Source organism: Scaptodrosophila lebanonensis, unplaced genomic scaffold, assembly GCF_003285725.1.
Source record: "Scaptodrosophila lebanonensis strain 11010-0011.00,11010-0021.00 unplaced genomic scaffold, SlebRS2 tig00000138-arrow-arrow-pilon, whole genome shotgun sequence".
NCBI classification, from domain to species: domain Eukaryota; kingdom Metazoa; phylum Arthropoda; class Insecta; order Diptera; family Drosophilidae; genus Scaptodrosophila; species Scaptodrosophila lebanonensis.
The window spans coordinates 1,927,006-1,952,334 of record NW_022060587.1 but is presented as its reverse complement, the minus strand read 5'-3'; the positions used below and the strand labels follow the sequence as shown (position 1 = coordinate 1,952,334).

The window sequence follows — 25,329 nt, the reverse complement described above, 5'->3', positions numbered from 1 at the left end:
GATTTTTGCAACGAAAAACGCGAGAAGGTCCCACTGTGCGAACACGTACATTTTTATTCACATTTGCGAGTAAAACAGGGTCCGATCGCTGAGACTATAAGAGCTAGAGACACACAAATTTTGGATACAGGCGCCCTACATGAGAACGCAGTACAATTATATTTAAAAATTTGTGAATCAGTGGAGCAATTGTCGTTGAGTCCAACCACCACAAATTGCTCTCTTTTCTTTATTCTCCACCTTGCATTGTCATACAATAGCTGCACGTGTACTCATCTTAAATTCCAATAAATATCGTATTGAGTAACTTGTTCGTGGAATATAAACTAAATAATAAGATAGTGCAATGAAGAATACACTCGCAAAATTCTCTGAAATTAATTCGATAGCCCGTTTGTTTGTACTGAGGTAAGCAGCAGCAAAAGTTTACAAGCTTCGGAATGTAGAGCTCGGATTTTACTTCACACATCGAATTATTTAAGACGTTCGGTTTTTGATATAGAAATTCATGAATTTTTAATAGCATATAATTGGGTTAAGGGGGCAACGAGTTATAAGCAAGATTCGATTCTGTACAATTGGATTTTAAATTTGTTTAATTATAGCATTGCCGACAATTATGCATTTTATAAAAATATTAGATTAAGAAACTATCTTACCAGCTGTAGACAAATTTTATAAACTTGAAAATACTGCGACTAAAAACATTGAATTCCAAGATATCCGAACACAACACTATAGTTTCTAGAAAATGGAACCCTTGTGGAAATATGGACGGATTTGGAAGTATCTGTAAATTAGTTGAAGAGCGAATTCAGCCTTAGACTAAATACATCATATCGATGAAGAAATATCACAACAGATTGGATGCAAAGACAAATTAAATGGAATAAACGTTTTTATTTGTAGTACGAAGCTACAATAAGTGATGTGCATTCTAAAAAAAGCTAAGCCCATGCCAACCCAATTCCAGTTATAAGTATTTGATAGAAAAGCCGTTTCTAATGCCAGGAGTAAATGCATTCAAGTGTTTTCTTCTTATTCTAACTTAGAGTTTCATATGAACTCTGGTGAATTTTAGACTAAAACTACAATGCTGGTCCCCATATCTATATAAATCCCCAATATTACTCTTCACTCCAGTGTCGAAGCTAACGCCTAATGCCTTACTTATTAATACGAGACCATAAGGGCATCGCCGATTGATAGATACATTTCTTGCTCCTTCAAGTCCGCGTCTCTTTCGGATTGCGATATATAGATGCCGAACTTCATCATTCCGCTCTGCATTCTCGATATGGTGGTCAGTGTGCCTGGCGTCCGCTCCCCGGTGCTTTGGTTAATGCAAATTATATCACAACGTTGGCACACACCATCCACATTGAAGTCAACGGGCCCGATGCGCAGCTGCGTGTAGCTTAACTCGTCGAAAGGCGTTTCCGTGTCGATGACTATATTGGCACGAAAACGATCCACTGTGTCCTCCAGCGGCTCATCCAGCTGCAGGGAGCGAACCGAGGCACAATTGATCAGCAGAAACTGGGCCTGATTGACTAGACTTAGTTGCGTGGGCGATGATTTGCTGCTTGGACTGGATGATCCTTCTGCCGAGCTGCTGCCTTTGGGGGCAACGCGTTGCCTAGACTGGCGCAGCAATCGTAAGCCCTCGACCCCCAGCATTTCCGAGAGCCAGCTGCCCACTTCATCGCCGCAATCATAGCCCTCGATGGGCTGCCTGCAAACTTTGCTGAGGCAGCGCGCCGATGATTTTGCCTGCTCTTGTAGGGACAGCGGAACAGAGACCGTTCGGTCGGATTCGCCAAAATGCAGCTCTAAGTGATCGGCGACAATGCGGGGCTGGATGCGGCACAGCTCAACGCATTTTTTCTGCGTAACAGCCATGCCATTTACATCAACAATCATCCACTGGCGATCGTATTGTAAGCCTTTAGTCGTAAGTGGCCACCGAGTTGGCGTCGTTTCCTCCGCCTTTATTTGCCCATTCATATGCATAGCCGAATCCCCCTTTGCCTCGACCCGCCCAATCTTGAAGGCAGCACACGACTTCACTGGATACACGGCCAATTGAAGCACCCTTGGACGCAATATTCTGGCGCGCTGCTGCAGCACAGCGGGTAGTTGATCTACCTGTGCCTCAATAAAGCTCATTCGCTGCTGCGGCTTCTTCGCCAGGTAGCAGGAGCGCAGCATTTCTAGAACGCGCTCCACATCCTGCTGTCGCGTCATATATCCAAAAGATAAGCGCACTGCTCCTGTAGGCCGGCCATTGAGCAGATCATAATAATCTCCGCAAATGCGACCAGCGCGTTTATATATCGCATCCATTGTGTCCTCGTCCAGTTGCAAGTGTGCCTGGCACGCGCCCACATTGCAAAAGCAGCCGGTGCGCAGCAGAATACGATGCAATGCCGCCATGCAAGCAATTTCTCCGAATCCCACAAAGCCACCGCTATCGGTGCGAACATTGAACGTAACAATGCCGCCCTGTGTGGCGCGATTTTCATAGCCGGTGTGGTTGTAGAAGGTGATCAATGGGGTGCCATTGGCATGCCTCATCTGCTTCAGCTGCTGCTCACAATATTGGGCCAAGGCGTGCACATGTCTCGATATGCGCTCCATTGTGCGAACGCTTGGTTCGCGGGTCGGCGGCACCAAACGCTGCAGCGTTCGAAAGCCCTGTAGCAATTCGACAATGGAGAGAAACGGTAGTGTGCCGTCCTCGAAACGCTCATGGAAAGTGGAACGTGGTTGGTGCTCCATTGTGTGGGGGTAGGCATAGTTGATGGTGCCACCGCCATAGAAGCCTTTGCGCAACACCGCTGCGCCACGACGGCTCACCAGCAACGCACCCACTCCTGTGGGATAGCCGAAAATCTTGTAGAATGAGACGCATACGAAATCTGGACGATGACGCTGCAAGTCGAGGAAGTTGGTGGCCACATAAGAAGCGGCATCAAGCAACACGTAGTGGTTGGCAAGCTGTGGTTGCTCTACAATTAAATCATTGCTCCAAACACATTTTCCCTGTTCACACAATCCGCGTTGTTGCACCTGCTCTATGACCCCCAGAGGCATTTTGTAGCCACTAAAGTTGCACTGTGCAGAGAAGACCACCAGGGAATTGGCATTGCCGGGCGCCTTCGATGCTCCATTGCTCGTGGTTATGTTTTGTGCAATCTCTGCCTGTGTAAGCACATAAACACCACGACACCGCTCTCGGACTAGCGCACGCATGCCCAGCACTGAAGTGTGGTTTTCCTGGCAGTAATAAAAATTGCCCACTTCGGCATTTTTCACTGCCTCTTCAGCAAACTGAAAACTTTCCGCAACAATGCGCAAAGCTGCCGTCGCATTTGCGGTGAAAATCACATGATAGTCATCGGCGTCGGTATTGAAAAACTCCAAAATTCTGTAAAGAGTCACATCAATCACAGCTATCAATATTTTCATTTCGTGGTGAAATTAACGATCTCTACGACTTACTTGTAGCGCACTTGGTCCACATAGTCGCCGGTGGCACGGCATGTGTGAGGATTGCAAATAACATTGCGTTGCAGCTCCTTCGCTGCTGCAGCTACCTGGCTTTCGGCATAGAGTGTGGTCCCCGCATGGTCGAGATAGGTGGTATCTGTATACATACATATGTAATTGAGTGGCACTAGAGTTATCTACTCGCGCTTATCAGTGCACAAGTCCACTAATGTTCGTAACAATAACGAAATAGTAGCTCACCTGCCAGTCTATTGAATTCCTTGTCAATCTGTGCCCGTTCTTCCGCACTAAACTCTGCCTTGTATGTGGTGTGCAGCGACATTTTTGCAGCAACAACTGATAATTATAATTGCAATGGATCACACACAAACACGCTTCGAGCTTTTATATGTTTTTGACTCCGCATTGCACAGCGCGCTTCTATTGCACTCTGATGACGATTGTGCCGACAAAGCGTTGCCACACCGAGTGGGCAGCGCAAACTTGGCAGCATCGGTCAAATATTTGGCCGGAATGCGGCTATCGATATCAATTAATCGAGAGCTGATTCCGCAAGTTGTTGTTTATTAGTTTTGCTGTTGTCGGTGCAAACGTTTAGGAATTGCATCAGGATATAATTATAATGCCCAGAGAGAAGTCACGGTACCGAAGTCGCAGTCGCAGTGCTGGGGGCAGTAAAAAGAGTTCACATACTGGCCACAGTAGCAAACGGCGTGACCGGTCTGTTGAAGCTAAACGTGAGCGTCAGCACAACAGAGATAGGGAGAGGGACAGGGAGCGTGCACACTCAAGAGGGCACCATCGAGAACGGGAGCGGGACCAGAATCAAGACAAACGCCGGCACAAGGACCACGAACGAAGCAGGAGTCGAGGCCGTCATGTAAGAAGTAATAGTCGTAGCAGCAGGCGTCACAAGGAGGACAAGCGAAGGCATCGAACACGTTCCGCGTCCAACTCATCCTCATCATCATCCTCCAGCAATCACTCGAACCCAAACGCAGTCAAGCGAATTTCACCCGAAAAGAATCCAATGAAACTGCTGCAAACGCTCGAGGAGCGTCGTCAGCGCGAGCAACAAGAACGTCAACGCCAAAAGGAGGAGCTCAAAGCCAAGGAGACGCCTGAAGAGAAACGTGCACGTCGTCTACGTGAAAAACAGGCCAAAGAGCAGCGTCGTCGCGAGCGCATGGGCTGGGACAACGAGTACCAGCATTACTCCAACGAGGACAACCCTTTTGGCGACTCCAACCTAACGTCCACCTTCCACTGGGGCAAAAAGCTGGAGGTGGAAGGTTTGTCGAATCTGTCGAGCAAAACTGTGGAGGTGTTGTCGCTGCAAAAGCAGCTGGAAAATCGGCGTGAGCTGGAGAAGGTGAAGAAGCGTCGCGTCGAGCGTGAACTGGAGAGACAGGCCCGCGAAGATGACATGATGCAGCAACAGCGCGCCAAAGAAGCGGTTCAGTTCCGCGAATGGCAACGCCAGGAGGACCAATTTCACTTGGAACAAGCACGTCTTCGCAGTGAGATTCGTATTCGAGATGGGCGCGCCAAGCCCATAGATCTGCTCGCTCAGTATGTAGCTGCCGGCAATGCGGCGCTGGAGGATGCCCTCGAAATGCAAATGCACGAGCCGTACATACTGCTTCATGGTCTAAATATTGATGAACTTGAGGATCTCCTGGTCGACATCAAGGTCTACGAGGAGCTGGAGCAGGGCAAGCACATGGACTTTTGGAACGACATGATCATCATTGTCCAGGATGAGCTGCAAAAACAGCAAAAGATGCAGCAAAGCGACGCAAATGTTCTAAATCAAAGACGCGATGGGATCCATCAAAGTGTGGTGAAGGATGTGGCGGACATATTCCGCGGCAAAAATGCTCAACAGCTGGAGGAGATGCGCTCGCGGATCGAAGCCAAAATAGGCGGTCGTGCCGACGGCGTCGACATTAGCTACTGGGAGAGTCTGCTGTCCCAACTAAAGGCCCACATGGCACGCGCTCGTCTGCGGGATCGTCACCAGCAGCTGCTACGCGAGAAGTTGCTGACATTGAAGCGCGAGACTGAGGCGGGCAGTGAGCCACCATCAGCAGCAGGAGCAGCAGCAAAGTCGCCCCTCACACAAATGGAAACGGCCGCAGATGTCAAGGAAGAGGACGAAGAGGACCAGCGTGAGGGGGAAGAAGAGCCGGCACACGAAAGCGAGGAAACCGAAAATCCAATGCGAGAGATTCTCAACGCTGTGCGCCTCTACAAACTAGGAAACTATAGTCCCACCTACATACGCGAGGAGGATTTCAATGGCCGCAAAGTCGGTGCGAGCGACGACGAAGGTAACAATAGCGAAGACAACATCCTCTTAAGCGACGGTGAAGATGAGCGTAGGCTGCAACGCCAGCGCCTGCTAATTGTTCATCCAGAGCGCGCGGACGGCGTTACGCTCACGCCACAAGAGCTTCGCATGCGCAACGAAGCTCGCAAAGGCATGCAGGGCGACGAAGCCGAGTTCTCCGTGGAGACTGTTCTGGACGCAGTGCCTCAACTGGCCACCGACAAGTATCGTCCACGCAAGCCGCGCTACTTCAATCGCGTCCACACCGGCTTTGAGTGGAACAAGTACAACCAGACGCACTACGACATGGACAACCCACCGCCGAAAATTGTGCAGGGCTACAAGTTCAACATATTCTATCCGGATCTAATGGACAAGTCCCTAACGCCGCAATACTTCCTGACCCCGTGCCCGGACAATGGCGACTTTGCGGTGCTGCGTTTCCACACCGGTCCGCCCTACGAGGATATTGCCTTCAAAATCGTCAATCGCGAATGGGAATTTAGCTATAAGAGGGGCTTCCGCTGTCAGTTCCATAACAACATTTTTCAGTTGTGGTTCCATTTCAAGCGCTATCGCTATCGTCGTTAGTCAATGTCTCAGCCCCTGCCGTTCCATAAACGAAATAAAAAAACCATACAACATACATAGATGCATAGCCTTTCTATTAAACTAATTTCTATTGTGTGGGTTACATAACGCAGCAGTCTTTGATGGCAGCCTCCTGAACCTGCTGGATGGGCTCGCCACGCTGTGCCCGCTGCACCTGCTCCAGAACGCTGGCGTGCTGGGGAAACGCCAAAGATTTGAGCTTCGAGTGCACCAACTGCTCGTCGATTTTCACTTCAAACGAGCCCCGTCGGCCCTGATGGCACACCACGTCCACCTCGGGCGCATTCTCGAGCAAGAACTCGCGCAGCATTTGGCATTGTGCTTTAAAATTGCAGACGCCGCTGAAACAATTCAAATGTTGCAATTGACGCGGAATCCGTTAACAAAATATTGGAGCCAGTTCTACTTACCAGTATTCCACATCGACGTAGACCATTGCCAATACACTTACGTATGTGTGTGTGTGTGTGTGCGCGAAGGAGCTTTAAGCAAAGCCGGCGTGTTTGTTTTCCCCCAAAATTTGTTGACAAGCGAATCAGCTGGGCCGCAAGAAGAAGAAGAACATGCATGTGCAACGTCTACGAAGAGGAGGAGGGGGAGAGACGGAGACAGAGATAGAAATTGGAGAAAGGGACGTTTACTCAAGGCAAGGAAACAAAGAAATAAATAAAAAGCCTTTTTAATAAAATTAACATTAGCCTTACCTTTGTCTTTATTTGATTTCTCCAATTAAATATGTACATACATATGTATGTATGTATGTATACGCCACTCTGGAATTTAAGCTTTTGTCTAACTTAAGGAACAAAAACGGTGTTTCACATATATGTACATACATAGATAGATATAGTATTCAGTCTAGTTATCCAATGACAGTTATACATAAGATACAGTTGGCCGATTATGTAAATGTTCAAAGGAATAGTACGTTTCTACAACAGCTCTGGAAAAGATTCAGTAAATACTTACATATGTAGGTATATGGGCATCTTACTCGTTATAGCATAACTACTCTTGAAAGTGCCCGACCGTATTACCTCGATTTAGTAGAAATTTTAATTGTAAATGGTTTTGATAACAATTGCTTGGATTTTTTCTTTACACTCAATTTTAGATGTTAGTACCCATTTTTGGAAAAGTTTTTCCATTTTTATGGGACAGCGGTCAGAAATATACTGTCTATATCGATTCTGATTATAGACTGGCGCCATGCATCTCCGTTTCCTTTTTACAAAAACTGAACAAAAATTATAAACCCATACCCATACCCATCATAACAAATAGATCTTGAAATACGATACTTTTTTCAGTGTTAAGCTAAATTGCTGATATTACAAGTTATTATTATTATTCAAATAGATCTGCGATTAGGTCATCTACTTATAAAAGCCCAACGCTATCAACATATATTCTATATTTGGTGTCACGCTCTTAAGTAATTGATATTAAGCATTATAGTATTTCAAAATATCTATGTTTTTATTGGTCCCTTTTTAAGGAGTGTGGCTGTTTTTTTAAAATCTTAACCACTTGAACTTATAAAGCACAGTCTACGAGCCCTAACCACTAATAAATGGTACGGCTACGTTTTTTTTCGATAATGCAATTTTTAATGAGTTGTATTTCTTTTTGCAAGTAGGTGATTATTGCCGAAACATATTTATACTTTTTAAAAAGGTCGTTAAATTACCTTTAATTTCATAGCAAAACATGCACACGTTTCTCAAACAATAATGCAAAAAATCAATTTAAATAAGTCAACTTTTATAATACATTTTGACCATTATTAATTGGTACGGCAACAATACTTACTAATTAAACCTGAGTACCATCTTTTTTATTTTTAATAACAGCTTTAATTCTCGTTTTACTGATATTAACTAAATTTAGACATTCGTCAGGAGTTATAAAGTCCAACATTTCCTGAAATTTTAATTTTAATCCAAACAGAGCACATTATGGGTCGTTTTCCCTGTTTTTTTTATGATTATCTATAAGTTTTCTATTGGGCTTGATGATTCCCTATCTAGGACATCAATACCATTCTCTTGAACCCAATTATTGGTTGTTTTTGCGGGGTGTGCAACGTCGTTTTGAGAAGTATTGCATTGTACAAGCTCATATGCATCCTCACCATTGTGATTGCTAGAAACTTGGTTGAACGCCTAAGACAATCTTAGTGATATGCCGCATCGCTAAAAATTATAGAGTGCCACTCCACTGCCGTAGTACCCAATTCTTTCTTTCTCTTGCCCATAGCAGTCTTTTTTTTTATTGGCAAAGCTTTTTTTCGTTTTTCTTTGGCCTAAAAACATCAAAATTATTTATTATGTTCAACAGAATCAGCAATCATACTTTATAGAAGCCATATTAAGTTCGTTTCATTTTTTCTGTCGCGCCCATTCATGTTTTATTGTTTTTCCAATATTTTCAGACCATTTTGCCGCTATATCTCTCACAGTACTTCGCTGATTTTGAAGTATAGTCGACAAACTTCTTTTGTCGCGTGAAGTCATTTTTGAGACACGACCGTAGGCTTAGAAAGCATACGATTTTTTTATACTTCGCCATAACTGTTGCACAAATTGAATTTTTCTATGTTTGAAGCTCGACCTTACTCAGAAACTGGCTTACCTCTTGCCATCGTGCTCAATAATTAGAAAACCTATTCAAAATTACAACTCAAGGGCACCTGTTTTTTATACAAGGTTAGTTTTACAATTTATGTTGCTATTTTACTCTTTTACAGTCTTATTTAAAAAAATAATATTGCCGCACCAATTAATCAAAAATATTTCGTGTATTATGAAGTTGTCTTATTTCAATTGTTTTTTTTTTTTTTTTTTGCATTATTATTAGATAGATATGGATTTAAAACTAATTCATATGTTTGGGCAATAATCACCTAAAAAGAAATACAAGTCATTGAAAGTTGCACTATCGAAAAAAACGTAGCCGTACCAATTAATAGCGGCTAGGGCTCGTATATACAACTGTAAGCCAACAGCGTAGTCTCCGCATGTTAAGGAATTTGCATCTCTTAAAATTCGTAATATTGCTAGTAGATTGAAAAAGCTGACAAGTGGTTATAAATGGAATGGTTGGTTGAGTGATCCTCAGCCTTTAGTGGTCCTCGCGCGCAGAAGGGTTTTGCAGGCGGCATTGTGGGTCTTCAGCGGTAGCTCATCTGAAAATTGTTCGATTGTGGTTTACTTTTGGGTCTCTGCCTGCGCCAGTTTGTTGTACTCACATATTTTGTGCTCGCCCTGCACGGGCAGCAGCAATGGTAGCTGTTCAGGATTGGTGCACACAAATACATACGGACTATCCGATTCACCGTTTGGGAACAGTTCCCGATATTCCTCCTGTGGCAGGCAGCTGTCCACATGCACGCAGCCCAACAGGCTACTTGTGGGATAGTGTGTAGGAAACTTGAGCTTAGGATCTGCAAAGGCGAGCGCTTAGAAAATGTATAAGAGGTTCCTTGTGCGCTTACTATTATATAGCTGACGATAGAATTCCTCCATCTGCGCAATATCTTCGGCATGAGGCTCTTTGGCTGTGGAGGCAATCCATAAACGGCCACGGTGTTCACTGTACCAGACGCGACCCTCGTGCCTGTTCACAAATGTTTTTGTTTTATGAACATTATGCAGGTACGTATGCGGATGGCTACTCACTTTTTAATGCCCGCCACCAGCAGGGACGCCCAAGGCTGGTGCATAGACAGGCACTGACGCATGTCCTGCATTTCAAGCAGTTCCTTGTCCTGCACACGATTGTAGATGCGCTCAAGACCATCATGTGTCTGCTGGGCTGGCAAGTTATTCATAGCCGCTTTATTGGGCTTAAACAATGGTGGCTTCGCCATGTCCAAGTTGGGCGCCAAAATCATCGATGAGCGACCGGTGAGTGTCGATTGTGCCACATTCGCCGTCTTGCTCACGGCTGCTAGTTCGCGCAGCACTTGCTGCTCGTACTCTTGGGTTACGGGCAACTCTTCAGGCAGCTCCCGCCCCGCGAAATCCACTTTTATTTTGCGCTTAATCCGACTGCCATGCTTCATTTCATGCATCTCGCTCTTCAGGCGCTCGTACTTCTCACGTTCTGCATCCGTCAGCCACACCGAGTTCTCCTGCAAAAGAGAGAGCAGCGAAAATTGTAAATTATTAGACAAAGGTCCTTTAACCGGACTTAAGAACTAGGAAGACTTAAGAACCTGAAAGTAGTCCAACTCATCATCGATGACCGTTGTGCGTTTCTCGCTATTGCGATCGTATTCCAGCAAGCGATCACGTTGTGCCAGGGCTTGCTGGAGTGCAGCCACATCCTTGTTAGCCTTGGCTTGTTGTTGTTGTGGTTGTTTCTTCCCTTTTGCATTTGATTTCGAGCTCGAGGCTGCGGACGACTTCTGTTGTTTGGCCATTTGCTGCTCCTCCTCAGGCGTGTAAACAAGTTCGCCACAATATAGACAAGGCCCGCTGCCTTCCTGGAAGCAGACAATGCGCCCACAGCCCATGCAGTTATTGATTAGTTTATGCTGTGAGGCCTGGCAGTCACAGCTGCGACGACCTTTGAGCAATATTGTGTCACCAATAACTTTGCCATCGCTGGCATAAAGATTGGTATATTTGACTTGCTTCTTAGCAGCACCTCCGCCTTGCTTCTGTGTAGTTTGTGGAGAAGATTTCGTGGGCGTCTGGGGGCTATTCCTTGATTTCGTTGTGTTGCGAGCTTGCTTGCCGCTGAGCAACATGCGCCGGCAGTTGAGCAAAAACAATCGATGCTCCTCATTCTCCTCACTCAGCAGGTTGCCAAAGTAATTGTCGAACTCGTAGTCATCTTTAATATTTAATATTGCACTGTTGGGAAGGAAAATAGAGTTCTCCAAATAAAATGTGTTTAGGAAAATTGAATCCGCTATTTACTTACGCCAGCATTTGGTCTGTCACCATGCAATCTAAGCATTTGGACAAGGTATCGCGCACCCATTTTTCCATTTTTGTTTTAACGTATTTTATTTTTTAATATTTCACAAAAAATTGCAAATTTTGAATAAAATTAAGAGTAATTTGTTTGCACCAAACAGCTGTTAATATGTAAATGGTGATGGCAATGACAGTGTTGAAAAGCGACCAGACGGCTACAGCCGGCAGTGAAAGTGCAAATAGCACATGTGTATGTAGTATGGCAACGCCAATGCGAACCGCAAGCATAAAACAAAGCGTGATGATTATTAGTGTGCAATGAAAGCAATGGAAACATTTTGAACACTCTGTGTGTGATGCTGTGATTTGCATTTCACTTTCCGCGCCGTGAAATTCCCGCATTACAGAAACCGAAACGAAGCATTATATTTGCAATTGACAACAAGTCGGTTTACAAGTTAACCATTTCGTCTTTTTGACTTATACATATTCGCGTTGTTCGTAACAATTGATTTACAAATGTGTGTGCATTTTGGCTTCGCGTAGTCATAGTCAGTGGCGGTAACAACAACAGTTATAGCAGCGGCGACGGCTGCTTCCAATTCCAATAAGTACAAATAGAAAGTAGAGAGAGCTAAAGAATTAAACAGGCTATTTCTTAGCCGCATTTAAAGTTTGAACGCCGTTGGCATTTTAATAAATCTATGTACATTCGTACATGCATACATACATATGCATATCAGTGGCAAAAAATCATTGGCGTGCCGTGGATTGTTCCTACAACAACAATAATATCATCATCCACCCACTACAGCGCTGCCAAGACGTAAGAAACGGCAGCAATAGTAGCGACAGCAGCAGCGGCAGAGCCAACAACAGCAACAACAACAACAGCACAGCTGTAGCATTGTCGTCTACACACGCCTTATTCCCTCCTCTCTCTTACTAACTATAGTTAATGCATTTTTATTTTCGTGTGCGGTACTTTTGTGCTAACGGTACTCTCTCCGCATTGTTGTTGTTGTTGCGTGACAGTGACAAAAACAACGCGTGCCACACAAATTGCTAAAGTACTATTACTGTCTATTTTTGCAAATTGCGTGCACACACACACACACACCTTGTATGATAGTGTGGGGGTGTGTGGTGTCTATAAGTCAGTGCGTGCGTATGTTGGAAGCTACTCCGCAGGCATTGAAAACCAATCTGCAGTCAGTTTTTATAAGCGGCGCATAATACAGTATTGTTTTTTTATTCTATGAACAAACCAACTAAAATCACAGCAGCAACAACAACTACAAAAACGAACGTCGCGCACCAATTCAGCTGTGTTCATTTAAGTATATTCGTATTTGTCGTTGCGCGTATTACTTGTTGTTTTTTTTTTTTGTTTTGTGTGTGCTTGCTCTTCACTTGTGTACGTGTTTTAAATTACTGAAAATAACAAAACAATTGTATAAAATGCATTTCCAGCTGCATTGAACAACTCTGCGCATGCGTCAGCTCGTGCGTGTGTGTGAGAGTGTGTGGGTGCTGCGCCGGCAGTAAAGGAGGAAAAAGCCCCAACACTTGCAATCAAACAACAGCTGCCTGCCTAACAAGAAGGAGAAGAAGAAGAAACAGCAGCCGGCAAAAACGTCAGTGCAGCGAACGCAGCCAAAGAGTTGGCAGTCGCTAATCAGCTGAGCCGCCCCCCACACCAAAAATCCAACACCAACCCAACAAAAATCCAACAAATCTAACATCGACTTACGTACTACACCGAGCCAAATAGTAAATAACACACGTAGTCTCACAATGTATCGCATTGGCCCAATTGGACGCAAATCAAATTTCCATTCACGTGAAAAATGTCTAATTGGACTGGTTCTGGTCACCCTGTGCTTCCTCTGCTTTGGCGGCATCTTTCTGCTGCCCGACAATTTTGGGAGCGATCGCGTTCTGCGTGTCTACAAACACTTTCAGAAGGCAGGGCCCGAAATATTTATACCTGCGCCCCCCTTGGCGGCACATGCCTCGCGTGATGAGGATCCCCACTTTATGGGCGATCGTCAACGCTTACAACAAAAGATTAAAGAGGAGCTGGGCGAGATGCTTGACGAGCCACAACAGGCGGTAGCTCAGGCCCCGGTACCTGCGCCAGCTGTGAAGCCAGCAGCAGCAGCTCCGGCGGCACAACAAGAGCAGCCAGCTGGCTTGGAGCCCGAGGATGATGGTGAAGATCTGCCTGAGGAAGCGGAGCAGCAGCAAAAGGCAGCCATGCCTATGATAGCGGCGCCTCTTGAAGGAGGGGGCGGTGCAGTTTCAGGATCTACTGGAGGTGTGGCTAATAATACTCCACGCCTACAACTGCCTATGGGCGGCGGCGGACATCAACCTGCGGATGCCAGACTAGAGGAGAAACGTGAGAAACTAAAGGAGGTAAGTGAGCGATAATTCTTATTTCATACACATTTTGGCAATACATACTGATAACATGTCGACCCTAAACTGAGAGCGAGTCTGCTTTTTGAAGTTACATAAATATACATATGTATACAGAAATCTATATGTACATATATATATGACTGTAATGTTTGCACATATGTACATACACTTATGTTTGTACATACATATGTATGTGTGTAAAAAAGTATTCATTGGGCATGCACAGAACTTTCTGGCGATAAGAAATTTGTAAAATTCTTGGAATCCATATTATTCAGCTTGCAAAATAGTATATTATATACAATTGTATATTAAATAACCGGAAGTCCCGAGTGTATTAAAACACGGTCAGCTAATGCGAAAAGGAAGGACCCCCCTAACGACTCGCGGGGGTTTTCTTCCATCTGAAGATGGGAAGACAATGGTTGATTGTACACCTGATTTGTCAGATGTTTATACTGATTGGTAAATACGGTTTAACGGAAACCAAACTACTTCGAATTTTATAAATACGAGTACAACATAAGTACATAGCCGATAGTTAAAATACTGATCAATCGCTCTCCTTATCGTTCTGCAGATTAGGTCGCCTCTGTCTGATTAACTGCAAGTTTTCTTAGCGAACGTCCACTGTTTTTCTTCATACAACCTATGCACGAAAATAAAATAGTAATCGGGAACATGATGTGAATAACATTTCATTTGCTCTCACTGCTCTCGAGGCTCGAAAACACTTGCTCCATTTATCACATTAGTTTGTCAGTAGCTAGCGATTCTCTTGGCATCTGGCTTTCTATACCACCACTAATACGCTAATACAGTATGCATACATACATACTAGTACAGTGCAGTACGCTTCTGTTCTCATCTCGACAATTATCACTATACTGTTAATGCTTCCTCTACCGTTGAGCGACAATACGCTGTTCCAAAAAGACCAAAATGACATAGACTTGACCAAAAAGAAAAAAAAAAACAATCTGGAAACAGCTTGGTGTAGTAGTTCGATTTTATTAGATAAAAACATTCGCGGCTTATTTACGTGCGTTCCTCGTTAAATATTAATTATGTGATCTGCGTGGAAAACAATAAAAACCCAATACCATATCGTACAATAAATCCAACTTCTGATACTTGATACTAAAAAAATCACATAGTAACATCCATGTTACTAATGCTACTTTTCACAAAAAAATGTATTAATACTCTTTACAGGCAAGTGTAAGAGTATATGGTTTTTGATGTTTATGTTTGTGAATCACCGGTTATAGGTACATACATATAGTATATCCAAATCGCGATGCCCATCTGTTCTTCGCAGTATTAAAACTATCTAATCTTTTTGGGGGACACAAATAACATGTCCGATTATTAACAAAGAGCTCTCATATGATTTTAAACGGTTTTGTTTATTTCTAAAGATATGGGAATCAAATTGTGTGTTGAGAATGTTGTAGCCATTTCTGATGGTCTTGCACCACTTGTGAAAAATAATCACAACATATTTTCTACTGAAAGACAAAAACGTGCTAAAACAGTAGGGTATATATGTACAGATATTCCGGAATGAATGCCGTTTACCGCTACCTTATGTATGCTCTTTTATGTTTTATAGAACAAGTGGCTCTTAGTTTACTACTTCCATTTACAATCTACAGTATATGTTCTTCTAAACCTCTATCTTTAAAGCCAATAAGTATATAGAAAGCTTAAACTGGAATGCAATGAAAGCCCCCTTTGGCCATAAATGGGACAAACTGAATGCCCAACAAAATGGTAACTCACAGCTTAATTTATTCAGACACTTCTGCGTGCAATGGTTTTTCAATGCGTTCTTTAATCGTTCTTTAATTGCCAATTGTATGCATTTGTTCTACTTCTCTTGGTTTTTTATTTCATTTCATTCTGCATTGGTACTTAACTTGGAGTATTTAGTTGTGAGAATATTTAAAAAGGGTCTCGAAAAACAATCGAAGAAATGCACTTGAAAACACTGAAATATTTCAGAAATGGTTAACATTAATGCTTACAAGTATACCAAAATAATTCTCGTAAACCAAAAACTCTGGTTTCAATTGGAACCGATTTTGAACGAAAGTTACACTGTGCAGAAAAAGACAAACCCGCAACTTTCAATTCGAAATATTGTATCCAAAGTTCAGGCAGGCTGGATTTCTAGCACAGTGATGCAGAAGCTGTGGGCCGGCTACTAAACTACTATGATATAAATGGCCGAGTAGAGGGCTAAAAACCGTATATCCATGCCAAGAATTGATTGTGTAGATTGAAACATTGCCGGGGTACTCGTTTGCAAGAGCCCAGAGTTATGGAACTCAGTAAGATTCGCCGATGAGTCTTGATTCCATACTTGGCCAGCTGTTATTATCAAGCAAATGATAATTTACGGATCCAATATATATATATATATATATATATATATATATATATATATATATATATATATATATATATATATATATATATATATATGTATATATATATAAACTTAATGCTTTCATACAAAATGGACAAACCAAATTATAGAAACGAGGGCTTTCCAGAACCAACTATAAAAAAGTATCAATATTTTGCTCCGTCAAGCCTCAGATATTTATTAATCATGTATTATCATGTATATAGTTTCGTTGTTGTAGACCTCTGAACTCCGAGAATAAGCACTGCATGAAATAAGGCAAGAGCTGAACCCTCTATATATGTACATACTAGATAACTCAAATTTGTTGCTAATAACCAGCGACCTGTGCTGGCTTCTACGATTCTCAGTAAATTTATGGAGTTTTTATTTCATGTGTTTCTCTTTCAAGTAAAAATGCATGCATATAACATAGTATATACTATATATACTATATCTGTCTCATTCGTTAACTTAATTCAGCAGCACGATCTTCGTCGCTCATTACAATATTTATTTTGTTTTACTTTCCATTTTTGTTTAACTTTAGTCTACTGACCTCCAACTCGCTTGGCGTGAAGAAAAAAGAGGGCAAAACAGACACACTGAATAATTATTTAAACACAAACGTTAAAATATATATGTAAAAATAGAAAAATAAAAGAACAAAGGCAAAAACTTGACAAACCGCAAACACGAAACACTCGAAAGTGAACGTCGATTAGGAGAGTCTTCATTTGTGTCGCTAGCATTCATTTCGTTTTGTTTCTTCGTTTTAATTCTTTATTTTTATTGCAATTAAGCAGCGCACATTTTCTTTTATTATTAGTGGCCTAATAAATGCACAGAAATGGAGCAAATTAATACAAATTGTTGCCTACATACATACTCGTACATATTTGTTGCTGTGGAAATTCAGTTTTATACCCTGTAGGGGGAAAAGCAGCAACAACAACAACGGCTGGCAGTGTCTATATGTATGGCTATAAAATCCTTGAAAATCGGCATATCATAATGAAACTTTACATACGGACTTATGTCCCTAGGACTTGGTGTCCCTAGGTCTTATAGTCTCCGACATATAGGTGATTATACGAACGGCGTTACGGAAAACTCCATTATTGGGGAAGTGGGGGGAGAAAAGCAATAAAATAAAACAAACTTGCAGTCTCTGAGATCTCGCGCAAACCTCATATGCTCTTCTACATTTCATGTACAGAGTATAAAAATCAATATCTTTTCATCTAAGATATGAATCTGTTCACATGTCCAAGTGTAGCTTGAATCTATTTCTAAACATAAAAGGAAAAAATGGCAAAGAAAATCTTAAATATAATAGAAAAATGTTAAAGAATGCTTTTTTTAAACTAGTCAGCACGATTTTTTTACTATATAATTTGTCTTCCGTTTTAATATTCGATTACTCGTGCAGTTTTGTTGGATAATAAAAGGGTCTATTAAAAATCAACATGATTTTTATTTTATTTTGAGTAGTTTACATTTTTTTTAAAATGGGTTCGTGAACTTCTGCGACATACTACCTCAGATTCATATTACATTATAGGTAGAAATAATTACACCTAATTCTGTTTTAACACGGTAGATTGGTTCCAGAAACAACCGTGTAAAAAAAGACATTGATCATTTGCAAATATAGGTGCTTGGTTCCTTATCTCTTAAGAAATATGTACATATATATATATATATATATATATATATATATATATATATATATATATATATATATATATATATATATATATATATATATATGTAATTTTTAATTTAAAAACCGTGTTATATCAAAATCGTGTAAAAAAAGACCGTGTAAAAACAGAATTAGTTGTACTTATATAAACTTAGCTTGTTGTGTAAAGATAGTGGATTACGAAATAGTTTTATTAACATCTTCTATAGTTTGCCAATGTGCTCTGAAAAAAATATTTTTGTTATCAAAAAAACGCCCAACTGGCAACCGCAAGTATCACATTTTATATTTTTTTGTATTTAATTTCAGTTCAGTATTTGGTAGAAAACAAGGCTTACGGTTTGTTGTAAATCTTATGGCTTTAGTTTTACCAGCATTTAGCCTAATTTTCCATTTAAGAATGTAATCGGACAGAGAACTAAACTACACTAAAAACATTTCTGGAGCAATAAAGAGAAGTATCATTAGCAAATAATAATGTTTTGAAACTTTCGAAAATGTGTCATGAGTGTACATACATCAAGTGTTAGTTTGTTTTATTGTTTTCGATTTTAGATGGACTTGGCATTTGTATCTGCAAAATCGTTGCCTTCCATGCTTATATGAATGGGTATCTATATTATTTATATTCCGATCTTGAGCGCAGATTAGGGATTTAAGTCGAAGGGAAAACATCGATGTTGATGTACATCAATGTCTGTTTGCGATGCATCGCAAAAAACATCGATGTTTTAAAGATTAACTTTCCAATAAAAAAGCTAATATGTATTAGGGAGAAAATCAACAGAGATGATTAAAATGTTTATGTATCAAGAGAGACTATCATAGTATTTTACTAAATGTTGTTAGCCAATAAAGAACTAGTAATATTGACTTTTGATGAACTGGTATGGCTTACTTATATTTTAGATATATTAAGTGTGCCATTACATACGAATAAAAATGAAGATCAAATGCTTAACAATGTTGAATTTGTATTACAAAATACACATTTTAATGAAAACATAAAAAATGTATAATATAAAACACAATAAAAATGTATACCTTATTTGGTAAATCACACAATCACAATCACACGATCTTTTTTACATCCCTAGCACAGATTCTGTTGCAATGACAAAAGATGTTGAATGAAAGGATTTTGATCCGTCTGTATATATACACGTAAATTTATGTTTCGGATTACCTTTTTTGTCGTTATATTGTTGGGTTTGTAGAGTTATTTTCAGAGTTAAAAAATAGCTGGAATAGGGTTTGGTTAAGTTGATTTCTGTCTCTGAGGTTTAGTTCCTTTTATTCCAAGTGCTTTCATTTTCTTTACAAGTCGTACAAAACTTTCTGTCACTTGACTTTTATGTCTATGTGTAAATATTGTCACTTTATACGCACTGTCTCAGGTAGCTCTTCGGCTTTAAACTACTGGTAAACAAGAGCTTATGTTGTTTACTTGCCAGCCAAGCCCTCTTTTTGTCTGTTTTATTTGGTTTCGTACACGTGCGCGTCTTATTTACTTCTGATTGGCAATTGCGCTACCCGAGCTGTTGTTTTATTATCACTAAGGCATGAGTTCGAGACTACTACTCTGTTTCGTGTCATTCAAGAGCTCGGATAACGCCCAAGGACGCCACAGAGTTGTACAATAAAAAAGGAAGGGAATTGTCAGCGAAATTCAAAACCGAATGTGCGCTAAACTTGATTATGTTGCAAATGCGATGCAAGCAAGACCAGCTGTGGGCTCTCAAAAATGGTGTTAGTTTGATTTGTCTGATATGGTCGGCAGTAGAGACCGATTCTATTAGCTACTATGGCCGATCCGCACCGTATGTTTGGCACCAGTTCCTAATATTTGTATGTCATATACCCGAAAGTAAAATATACCATATATTACGTTTGTGCTATAACATATAAATATTCTTAATCCGCATGACGAAAAAATGGATCTAGAGACATGTCCATCTGTCTGGATGTACGCCTGGATTTCGATAACTGCTGGGCCCACTTTTACCAAACTTGGTATGTAGACTCTGCTTATGAGCAGGCAACACGAGTTTGTTTTATTTTTTTGTTTCCCCCCTCTACCAGCTACAGAATTTTGTCAATACTGCCCATGATTCCAAAGCTATATAAAACACAGGTTATTAATATATAATTATCTAATTTTGTTTTAAATCTCTTACAATTCGCTCAATTCTAAGAAAAGTGATTAGCGAAACAAGTTTACTTCAGTACTACGCCGACAAACTGCAGGAGCGGGTCCGCTTCTCTTCCTCTTCTTTTGCTTTTGCTATGGGCGCTTGTCTTCATGGTAGTCTTCATGGTCTTCATGACTGTAGTGTTCTATCTTGTTTAGAATAAAAAAAGAACTGCTATCTCCTATCCGCAAAATATTCTACATTTCTCTTGTTAATGGATAAGGAGCTCTGGCCGAAGCTGTTGTTGTTGTTACTCGTTTGGCGCTATTCGGCAATTTTTGTAATAGATTTAATTCCTATGCAGTACGCTGTAAAATTGTGGTATGAGCTTGCTTTATATATTTTGTAGGTAAGTCATCATCTTCGGCCTAGAAGGGTACACATTTATAGTAACTTCATTCTTAGATCAGTTTTATTCAAATTTAAATTAAAAATGCATTTTTGTAATTTCGATTTATTTGAACAATTGGGAAAGAAAGAAGTACTTGATATTATGGAAGAATTCGAATTTCCAGAACGCACTGATTAAAGCGATTGTTCTCGAATGAATGAAGTGAAATATGTATAAGCGCGGATAAAAGTAGGCCAGTTCTGAAAGTGGACATATGTCGAAGTCGAAGCAGAAAGGGGAAACAGAGGCGGAAGCCAAAGCCTTGTAATAAGTACGTGTTGCGGCATTCAAATTTTTCAGCGCTTAGTTTTCTATTTGCGGCACAAAGTTTAACGCACTCAACCATTTAAATATACATTAGGCATACGAAATGGTATTATTATTGTTGTTTTTTGTGGCTCGTCTTTCTCTCTTTTGGTAGAGTCTGGGCTATTTTCGGGCCAGCTTGAGCGTAAAATTTGTCTGACTGATTTGCGTGGCGCTGGTTAAAACGTATTGTTATTGACATACTACAGTAATTTTTACTGTACAGGGTGTGTGAGGAATTTATGAGTGGAACAACTTTATATTAGGCGATCTGGCAGGCTGCCAATTAGATGAAATAGACGAAATAAATGTTGCGGCAACAAATCGAATACTACTTGCAGAGTCTCTTTACTTTATAGCTTTTGAATTACTTGTAACAACATTTTCTGTTGTTGGAATTTTCAATTTAATATTTGTTAAACCGTTTATAAAATAAAAATAATATATATATATAAAAAACATGAACTTGTTTTTTCCCGCACTTTGGAGAACCTAGCTCATATAGTTTCGCAGCTACTTGCGTTCATACAGACAGACGGACGTGTGTAGACCGAACCGTCTTCTGATGCTGATCAAGAACACATAGACTTTTACTTTTCGTTGCTATAAAAGTTGCTATACCTGTACGGCTTCAGCTGGCAACTTGGGGATATGGTCCAAGTACCACAATTTTCACTTCCATCTTAAGTGAAAGGAAAATGGCAGACTGGCAGACTTTTATTTTTAAGAGTGTATTACAATTCAATCAACGCTTATGTGGGACATTTTAACAGCGACTGAGAGTCACATATTTACATACAGGCTTTACAGCTATAAGCAGACAGCACATGTTAAGATTTTATCTTCGAACGATTCGATCTTATGTTAATTAAAATCAACTTCAAACAAAGCTTAAAAATATTACAACGAAAGGACCTTACAATACTCCTTAACCCATGGTGACATACACAATCTAACACATTAAAGTCTTATTAAAGTTTAATCAAGATTTGAAATTGATTATGTATGCTAGGTTGATTCAAATGTTAAATTTGGTGTATTTGCAGCAGCTTAACAGCTGTATAAAGAAGTATGGATGGAATGTTTCATATTGCTCCACCAAATAGAATATCGTTTTAGCCGGCAGGACTGTCAGGATATGGCACCCACAACCCAACTTTACAAAAAAAAGCTCTTAATGCAAAAATGAAGATGAATTCGGATGGCCCCGGCTCAAATCCCAATACTTTCTTTTTATTAGCCAACACCAATAATTCCAAAAGTCGATTTATTCAAAAGAATGGATTGCTTTAGTGATGCGGGTCTGGCTCTTAAAAACGCTGATCCCACTTCCGCAATTTCTACTCCTTCAATTTCTGTTAGCCCCAATTGATTGATAATTGATTTATACAGCGTAGACAGAGATTATTTTCATTTCCTTCTCGATGCAACTTAACTTAGGGATTTTCGATTTGTATAATAATTTAAAGAGTTACGGAACTTTTTCAAGAAGGATGAAACATGAACTCTTCCTCTTATATTTCCTGAGATACTTGTATATTCGCATTTAAATGTACTTTAAATTAATGCAACTATATAGCATATGTATTACTATTAGTACATATAGTTATGCTCCCAATATACTCTCATACTTACCGAGAAACTTTGGTTTGTACTGACGAGCGGGCTTGTCGGGCACGGTATCGGCTCCCGTACTCTTAATCGATAAATAATATGTACACTTAAATGCTCTATTGAATATGCCACGCCTCCTTCTAGTTGTTAAATACATTCGCACCAATTAACCCTTTAAGTTATGGGCATAAAAAGTTCATAAAAAGTTACCGCACTGCGTTTAACGACTACCCTACTGTTAATTCAGTTATTACGTATATATTTGGCGTGCATGAATGAACAGACTTACATACATATAGACATACGTATAGATATAGATATAGATATGTATGTACATACATCTGAGCCCGCGTTCTGTCTATTACAGTCATTACAGCCACTGGTGCTTTCGCTTTTGTTGTTGTAGTTTAGATGATAGTAGTATTTATGTGTGTATTTAATTGTTGTTGTTGACCGAACGTTCGTGTGGGGCTTGGCTTTCACGAATAGCGCCAAATAATTTTTATGCGCTATGCTATGCGTACAAAGAGAATAACAACAAGAGAGAACGCTACAGTCGAGCAAGCCCGACAGTGTAATACCCTGTACCCAGGTAAACTTCCGTCACTGAGTTATATGCGCCCATAGCAGCATCAAAAAGAGGAAGAAGAAGAGCGAACTTGTTGCTGCAGTTTGTGGGGGTTGTACTGGCGAGAATTTGTTTCGCTAATAACTTTTCTTAGAATTGACCGAATTGAATAAAATTTTGAACAACAGTAGACAATTATATATAAATTATGTGTGCAAAGTTTGGTTTAGGTAGCATTTGAAATGTGGACGCTATTGACGAAATTCTGCAGCGGGGGAAGGGGGGGAAAATTAAAAAAAATAAAATAAACTCGTCCTTACTCGGACCTAGGAGAATCTGGATGCCAACTTTGGTTATTCTAGCTTTTATAGTTTCTGAGATCCTCGCGTTCATCCAGACGGACAGACGGACGGACATGTCTAGATCGATTTCTCTCGTCATGCTGATCAAGAATATATACACTTTATGAGGTCGGAGATGCTTCCTTCTGTATGTTACATACTTTGCACAAACCTAATATACCCTTTTTACCCTACGGGTACAGGGTATAAAAAGTACAAATACAATTAAAGATGGAAATCATAAATGGATAGATGGATTCGCCCGACTATAGAATACACTTGTGTTGTTTAATTCTGTGACAATGCGAGAACACGTTTAAAGCAAGTTCAGACAGACAGACTGCCACATCTTCCGTTATATGACGTAGAGAATAGTGGACAATGGCAAGACTTATTATAACGCTCGTACGCATAAGAGTATGTATGTATATGTGGCATGGTACCAGTATTGTTGAGAGTACTTTATTTCTGTTATTACTTTTTATAATTCTTGCGCCCTTTATTCTGTAGTCTATTCCGAAATCAATTGCAACATTGTCAAAAAACCGCATTGAAATTTTTTAAAAGCAGCTTAGCGATGCAATAAAACATAAATATACTATATATTCAGAACTTGGTGCTGACAAAGCATGCAAAATATAATAACATTTGGGTACAACTGAACATATACTCTAATCGTATCTGGATTAAAATTCTATCATTTTTAATATTTTGATTCTGATATACATTTCATTGCACCATTTCCTTACATCACATTGGAAACCTGTATCCAATCAAATCTATGAAGTAATTGTTAACAAAGGCGGGACTACACACTATTAGTTTTGCTTTAAAATATTTAAAGTATAATATAAAAATAGTATATTATATATTATACATATATTATAAAATATAAATATTTGGTAGCTCAAAATTTACAAAAAAAATTTGAATTTAGTGTAGGGGGCGCTATCCTGATGACCAAATTTAAGTCACGTTCTTTTTGTAAACATGCATACAAAAATTGATTAAAACACTATATAAAACGTTTTAGTCGCTATCTTTTTTTTTAGACTTTTTTTCATATGGTTCAGATATTGAATATTGAACTATTGAACATTAAGTGGGAATATAAAGATTTAACAATGCCTTATTATTATTGTAGCCGTGTAATTTCATGTACATACGAGTATGTATGTTTAAGTTTATTTATTTCCAACATCACCCTACAATTAGATGCGTCGTATTATATCGATTATTACCTGCAAACTGTGAGCCACCACTGCTATACTAGTATATTGTGCATCCATACATACATAGGTCGGCAACGGTTAAAGGTCATATTCATAATCAGCGTCAGCAGCAGATGCTTTCAGATGCTCCTCCTTCTCGCCCACCCAAATAACCTCTATTCATATGTCATTTCTGTTGACCTTTTCGGCGTAAATCTTGCAAGAAGCTAGCATGTTGTTGTTGCTGCTGCTGTTTGGCGTGCGCGTTGGCCCAAAGACAATTGCATCGGACGCATACCACACGTACACGTGTGTGTTTTTTGCGACAGGCCATAATTGTGTAGTTTTAGGTGGTGGGAGAGAGAGTGAGAGGGGGGGGGGGTGGGAGAGGGGGGGACATACTAGCATATTAAGGAATCCGAACAGCGTTTAGCCGCTAACTGGTGCCGAAGTCGACTGTTGCGTGAGAGCGCTGCCAATGTTATTTTGTGTTCCATTGCCAAAACGTTGCTGAAAAGCTGTCGGCGAAAGCTTTCGCTATACACATTTCACATTTTGGCGCCAAAACAAAAGCTTGCGCGCTGCCAACTTGTTGGGGCAAAGCTTTTTGCAATGCAGCGGCTTGTTTCCAAAACGTCTCTCTGCAGCAACTCGACTCGATTCGGACTCGCACTCGTTTCTAGACTCGACTCTCGACTCGACTTGGCACGAGCTTCACATCGTTGTCTACATCGGCATCGACAGAGTCGTCGCATTGTGCGTTGAATATTGGG

The 25,329-nt window shown here is 40.5% G+C and overlaps 5 protein-coding genes and 1 long non-coding RNA gene across 10 annotated transcripts in view; 2 read left to right on the top strand and 4 right to left on the bottom strand.

Moving 5' to 3' along the window:
* Window positions 1-880: 880 nt before the first annotated feature.
* Window positions 881-3,927, bottom strand: LOC115629236 (molybdenum cofactor sulfurase). The gene is made up of 3 exons (XM_030525650.1): window positions 3,754-3,927; window positions 3,505-3,649; window positions 881-3,430 (listed from the first exon to the last, which is right to left on the bottom strand). The coding sequence occupies exons 1-3, from the start codon at window positions 3,833-3,835 to the stop codon at window positions 1,174-1,176; spliced, it is 2,484 nt and encodes an 827-aa protein (XP_030381510.1). The 5' UTR covers window positions 3,836-3,927; the 3' UTR covers window positions 881-1,173.
* A 186-nt stretch (window positions 3,928-4,113) lies between these two features.
* On the top strand, window positions 4,114-6,495 carry LOC115629248 (cactin). Its single transcript, XM_030525665.1, has one exon. The coding sequence runs from the start codon at window positions 4,136-4,138 to the stop codon at window positions 6,434-6,436; it is 2,301 nt and encodes a 766-aa protein (XP_030381525.1). The 5' UTR covers window positions 4,114-4,135; the 3' UTR covers window positions 6,437-6,495.
* LOC115629249 (migration and invasion enhancer 1) lies at window positions 6,490-7,002 on the bottom strand. The gene is made up of 2 exons (XM_030525666.1): window positions 6,868-7,002; window positions 6,490-6,798 (listed from the first exon to the last, which is right to left on the bottom strand). Exons 1-2 carry the CDS (start codon window positions 6,891-6,893, stop codon window positions 6,537-6,539), a joined length of 288 nt encoding a protein of 95 aa, XP_030381526.1. The 5' UTR covers window positions 6,894-7,002; the 3' UTR covers window positions 6,490-6,536.
* A 3-nt stretch (window positions 7,003-7,005) lies between these two features.
* Window positions 7,006-7,345, bottom strand: LOC115629247. The gene is made up of 3 exons (XR_003995874.1): window positions 7,294-7,345; window positions 7,162-7,230; window positions 7,006-7,035 (listed from the first exon to the last, which is right to left on the bottom strand). It is a non-coding gene; the product is annotated as an uncharacterized LOC115629247 (long non-coding RNA).
* Window positions 7,346-9,150: 1,805 nt separating this feature from the next.
* Window positions 9,151-25,329, top strand: part of LOC115629316 (mannosyl-oligosaccharide alpha-1,2-mannosidase IA) — a 128,161-nt gene continuing 111,982 nt past the window's right edge. Inside the window, exons 1-2 of one of the 4 annotated variants that reach the window (XM_030525765.1) lie at window positions 9,151-9,165; window positions 12,859-13,806. In XM_030525765.1, coding sequence (XP_030381625.1) covers window positions 13,183-13,806 — 624 coding nt within the window. In that variant the 5' untranslated portion in view covers window positions 9,151-9,165; window positions 12,859-13,182. Of the gene's footprint in view, window positions 9,166-11,748; window positions 13,807-25,329 lie in introns of those variants that run through there. The other 3 variants (XM_030525764.1, XM_030525763.1, XM_030525762.1) reach the window with 3 other exon arrangements.
* On the bottom strand, window positions 9,253-11,532 carry LOC115629317 (activating signal cointegrator 1). Of its 2 annotated transcripts, XR_003995878.1 has the most exons (7): window positions 11,390-11,532; window positions 10,677-11,319; window positions 10,138-10,592; window positions 9,954-10,075; window positions 9,708-9,902; window positions 9,419-9,644; window positions 9,253-9,362 (listed from the first exon to the last, which is right to left on the bottom strand). XR_003995878.1 is itself a non-coding variant. In XM_030525767.1 (6 exons), exons 1-6 carry the CDS (start codon window positions 11,455-11,457, stop codon window positions 9,574-9,576), a joined length of 1,554 nt encoding a protein of 517 aa, XP_030381627.1. In that variant the 5' UTR covers window positions 11,458-11,532; the 3' UTR covers window positions 9,258-9,573. The 2 variants fall into 2 exon arrangements, 1 of the variants encoding a protein (XP_030381627.1); XM_030525767.1 differs by having other exon boundaries at window positions 9,258-9,644.

Excerpts from the sequence above, each read along its gene's own strand:
- LOC115629236 (XM_030525650.1), bottom strand. The coding sequence starts at position 3,835 with ATGTCGCTGCACACCACATACAAGGCAGAGTTTAGTGCGGAAGAACGG. Across the intron at positions 3,650-3,753 it reads GGAATTCAATAGACTGGCAG|ATACCACCTATCTCGACCAT; the intron begins GTGAGCTACTAT and ends GTATGTATACAG. Across the intron at positions 3,431-3,504 it reads GTGGACCAAGTGCGCTACAA|AATTTTGGAGTTTTTCAATA; the intron begins GTAAGTCGTAGA and ends GACTCTTTACAG.
- LOC115629248 (XM_030525665.1), top strand. The coding sequence starts at position 4,136 with ATGCCCAGAGAGAAGTCACGGTACCGAAGTCGCAGTCGCAGTGCTGGG.
- LOC115629249 (XM_030525666.1), bottom strand. The coding sequence starts at position 6,893 with ATGGTCTACGTCGATGTGGAATACTG. Across the intron at positions 6,799-6,867 it reads TACGTCGATGTGGAATACTG|CGGCGTCTGCAATTTTAAAG; the intron begins GTAAGTAGAACT and ends GAATTGTTTCAG.
- LOC115629317 (XM_030525767.1), bottom strand. The coding sequence starts at position 11,457 with ATGGAAAAATGGGTGCGCGATACCTTGTCCAAATGCTTAGATTGCATG. Across the intron at positions 11,320-11,389 it reads GTGACAGACCAAATGCTGGC|TGCAATATTAAATATTAAAG; the intron begins GTAAGTAAATAG and ends CCTTCCCAACAG. Across the intron at positions 9,645-9,707 it reads GCAGGGCGAGCACAAAATAT|ATGAGCTACCGCTGAAGACC; the intron begins GTGAGTACAACA and ends AACAATTTTCAG.